The sequence below is a fragment of the Meleagris gallopavo genome, chromosome 6 (genome assembly GCF_000146605.3).
Source record: "Meleagris gallopavo isolate NT-WF06-2002-E0010 breed Aviagen turkey brand Nicholas breeding stock chromosome 6, Turkey_5.1, whole genome shotgun sequence".
Classification (NCBI taxonomy): Eukaryota; Metazoa; Chordata; class Aves; order Galliformes; family Phasianidae; genus Meleagris; species Meleagris gallopavo.
Window position 1 is genome coordinate 47,754,786 of NC_015016.2, and position 4,103 is coordinate 47,758,888.

A 4,103-nucleotide genomic window follows, 5' to 3' on the forward strand; every position below is an offset into this window, starting at 1 on the left:
AGGAAGGCAGCTGTGTTTCTCGGCACTTGTATGAAAGTGTGCCGCTCAGGTTGCAGCCAGCTTCTGTAAGGGCTGCCTGCAGGCTGCTCCCGCTGTGAGACTCCCAGTAGGCACAGTAGTAGGTACCTGCATCTCCATCCTGTATGCTGTCAACTGAGAGAGTGCAGATGTTATTCTCTCTTTTATAAGACGAATATTTGTTCCTATAGGATTCGGAATCATAGGAAACTTGTGATGCTGCTGTCACATAGAGAAGCCGTTCAGGAGCTTTGTCAGGCAGTTGTCGGTACCAGTGGATGTAGGCAGCCTGGAAGTTAGCTATGCCCTCGGCTTTGCACTCAATAGTCACACTTTTGGATCCCATTTTGGTAACAGATGGTGGACTCTGTTGCAGCAGCACTTGTGCATGTCCATGGATCAGAAGGAGAGAAAAGGCAGCAAGCACTGCCAGCCTGCTGCCCGCAGGTGTAGGCAGGACAGCCTCCTGCTGCTGCTGCAAGTGGAGCCTCCACGGGGAGGGGAATGGATGCAACCAGGCTTCAGCCAGGGCCAGGAGTGGCAGCAGCAGCAGCATTCCTGTCGTGGTGCCTGCTTGCCTGTGCCCCAGAGAAAGCCCCCAGCTCTGTGGCAGGGACAGGGGCTGTGCCTGAGGGCAGGATGTGACTCACTGGCGGCCACCCAGAGAGGGGCCCTGCACAGCCAGCAGGTGATGCTGTGAGAAAGCAGACAACAGAGGGACCTTATAGTCTGGGCCAAACGGTGCAAGAAACGCAAACGTTTTAGAGCCCACATAGGATTTGCCTAGAATAAAGATGCAGAGGGAAGGAGAGGCCATTCCCACAAGTCTTCTGGCATTCTAGGCCGTGGCTCAAGAAGCAGAGCGTGTCTTTGTGCAGGTTCCCTATGGCTCTCTGCTGCTGTGCATCCCATCTGGCACAGTAGTAGGTAGCAGCGTCTTGCGCAGTGAGTCTGCCCACTGTCAGGGTGCACTGGGATTTGGCGAGGTCCTTCTCGATGCTGAATTTCCCCTCATCCGACTCCTTCTCAAGGAACAGCCTGGTCGCCATGTAGGCAATGCGCTTGGGAGCTGCCCCAGGCCTCTTGCGGTACCAGTGAATGAAGACTTTGTCAAAGTTGGAGATGGAGATGCGGCAGGTGATGAGCGCCGTTTTGCTTTCAGGCTTGGTGACGGCCGCTGGACTTTGCTGCAGGGCTTGTGCAGAGCCACCTAAGGGGAAGCAAGAGAGAAAGTGGGCAGACAAAGCTGGAACGGCAGAGGTTCCCGCTGTTCATGCAGGCAGCGTGGTGAGCAGGGCACGTACAGGAGAAACCAACTGCCAGCATGAGAGCTGTCAGCAGCCACATGGTCGCTGCTCTCCTTCGGGCTTCCCTGCGTGGACAGCCTCAGTCGCACCCTCGAGAGGTCCCAAAGCAGATCCGAGCAGTGGAAATCACTTCTTTCTGTGATTCCCAATGAGGCTGCTCTACCTGCCGATAGGATCAGGAAGCATTTGCAGCCATTTCCACAACAGCAGCCCCCAGCAGACAGCTGGGGTTAAACCGGACCGTGTCTCTTGCCAGCGTGCTGCTTCCTTTGCCTTCTCCCCCTTGCAGGCGGGTTGCCCACAGCAGCCGCACAGCCCGGTGCTGTTTGTCACATCCTGCCCCAGGTGAGCTGCCCAGACAGGCAGCAGGGCAGCAGCAGGGGAGGGCTGCAGCCCCTGCCCCAGGGGGAGCGCAGCCAAGCAGTGTGCTGGCTGCTGGGAGTTCTGCAGGGCTGTGGGCTGCCAGTAAGCACAGTCATAGGTCGCTTCCTGTGCCTTTGCAACTTCTCACTGTCAGAGTACAGATGGGTCTGCCTGCTTGGTGCTAGCCCAGCCTGTTTTTCTGTAAGAAAACTCTCTAAGCAGAGAGGACAGGCTCGCTCAATCCCGGGTAGAGAACGTACTGGAGGAGACAGCTGGATCCTGAGGGGTGGGAAGGAGGGACCTGCGTGTCCCACAGCCGGTGGCAGCCCCACTGTGCTTCTCTGCCTTTTGAGGCAGCTGTCTTCATACTTAGCCACTTCCTTTGCTCTTGGTAACATGACAACTTCAGCAGGCCGGGACACGTGCTCATCCTTAGCTGAAATGGAAATGCTTTCTAGTATAAACATGCAGGACACCTGCAGGACAGCAGGAGCAAGACACTCATTTCTGTGATGGAGAGCTGGCTTCCTGAGACGTAGAAAAAGCTGAGTACTCAATGAGAGCTTTGCCTCGGTCTTCACAGGTGGTCAGGCTTGCCGTGTCTGCCAGGACCCTGCAGCTCTAGGTGTGGGTGAGAGGAGCAGATTGCATCCCACTGTAACAGTGGAACAAGTCTGAGACCTCCTTGGGAAACTGAATGTATGTAAGTCCACGGGGCCACATGACATGCAGTCAAAGGTTCCGAGAGAGACGGCTGATGTGGTTGCTGAACCGCCCTCCATCTTATTTGAAAAATCATGGCTGTTCAGTGAAGACCCCAGGAACTGGCAAAAAGGAAAGGTCACTCCCATTTTCAGGAAAGGGAGAAAGGATGACCCAAGGAACTACAGGCCAGTGAGCCTGTCCTCTGTGCCTGGGAAGATTACGGAGCAGATCCTCCTGGAAGCTATGTTATGGCACGTGCGAGGCAGAGGTGATCTCAGACAGCAGCATGGCTTCACCCAGGGCAGATCACGTCTGCCCAATCTGGTGGCCTTCTATGATGGAGTGACGCCTTTGGTGGATGGAGGAAATGTGATGGATGTCGTCTTCCTGGACTTCTGCAAGGTCTTTGACATTGTATCTCACTACATCCTTCCCTCCTAGTTGGAGAGGTACGGATTTGAAGGATGGACTATTCAGTGGATTAAGAACTGGCTGGCTGCATGCAGCCAAAGAGTTTTGATCCATGGTTCTGTGTCAGGTTGGAGGCCAGTCACAAGAAGTGTCCTTCAGGGTCGTACTTGGGACCGGTGCACCATCAGCAAGTTTGCAGATGACACCAGGCTGAGCGGTGCAGTCGATAGGCTGGAAGGAAGGGAAGCCATCCAGAGGGACCTGGACAGGCTGGAGAAGTGGGCCCATGAGAACCTACTGATGTTAAACATTGCCAAGTGCGAGGTGCTGCAGTTGGGTTGGGGCCATCCCAGGCGTATATGCAAACTGGGAGAAGAACCCCATGAGAGCAGCCCTGCGGAGAAGGACTTGGGGGTCCTGGTGGGCGAGAAGCTGGACATGAGCCAGCAGTGTGCGCCTGCAGCCCGGAAGGCCAACTGTGATCTGGGCTGCATGAAAAAAGGGGTGGCCAGCAGGGAGAGGGAGGCGATTGTCCCCCTCTGCTCGGCTCTTGTGAGGCCCCATCTGCAGCACTGCGTCCAGGCCTGGGGCCCCCAGCACAGGAAGGACGTGGAGCTCTTGGAGCGGGTCCAGAGGAGGGCACTGAGATGATCAGAGGGCTGGAGCAGCTCTGCTGTGAGGAAAGTTGAGAGAACTGGGCTTGTTTAGCTTGGAATAAGAGAAGGCTGTGGGGAAGTTTCCTTGTGGCCTTCCAATATTTGAAAGGAGCCTATAAACACGAGAGGAATGGCTGTTTGTGAGGGTGGATAGTGATAGGACAAGGGGGGATGGTTTTAACCTGAGCCAGGGGAGGTTTAGGTTGGATGTTAGGAGGAAGTTTTTCACCCAGAGGGTGGTGAAGCACTGGAACAGGTTGCCCAAGGAGGCTGTGGATGCCCCATCCCTGGAGGCATTAAAGGCCAGGCTGGATGTGGCTCTGGGCAGCCTGGTCTGCTGGTTGGTGACCCTGCTACTCAAGCCATTATTTTCCCAGCACTACGAATTTATCAAAGACACTCCCCATTCCTGCCTCTAATCTCACTGCGGTTTCTCATGCCTAGTCTTTCTTTTCAACTCTGTGGGATTCTGTGCACGCTCAAATTACTGGGGGCAATCTACACCTGGGGACTTTTCTTTCAACCTGGCTTGTCTCTAGTTCCTAACAGCTTCCTCTGCGTAAAAGACGGAGTTGCTATGAGACTCAACAAATCAACCACATTTTACTAACAGTTCTGGGTTGTTTGTTCCTACAGAAACAAA

At 54.8% G+C, this 4,103-nt stretch overlaps 2 gene segments (V, D, J or C); both read right to left on the bottom strand.

Moving 5' to 3' along the window:
• LOC104911588 overlaps positions 1-595 on the bottom strand; it is a 12,580-nt gene extending 11,985 nt beyond the window's left edge. Inside the window, 1 exon segment of the V gene segment in view lies at positions 27-595. Within this exon segment, the coding sequence occupies positions 27-574 (548 nt within the window).
• A 159-nt stretch (positions 596-754) lies between these two features.
• On the bottom strand, positions 755-2,079 carry LOC104911587. The segment is given in 2 exon segments: positions 755-1,228; positions 1,323-2,079. Coding segments are annotated over 2 exon segments (492 nt in total).
• Positions 2,080-4,103: the final 2,024 nt, after the last annotated feature.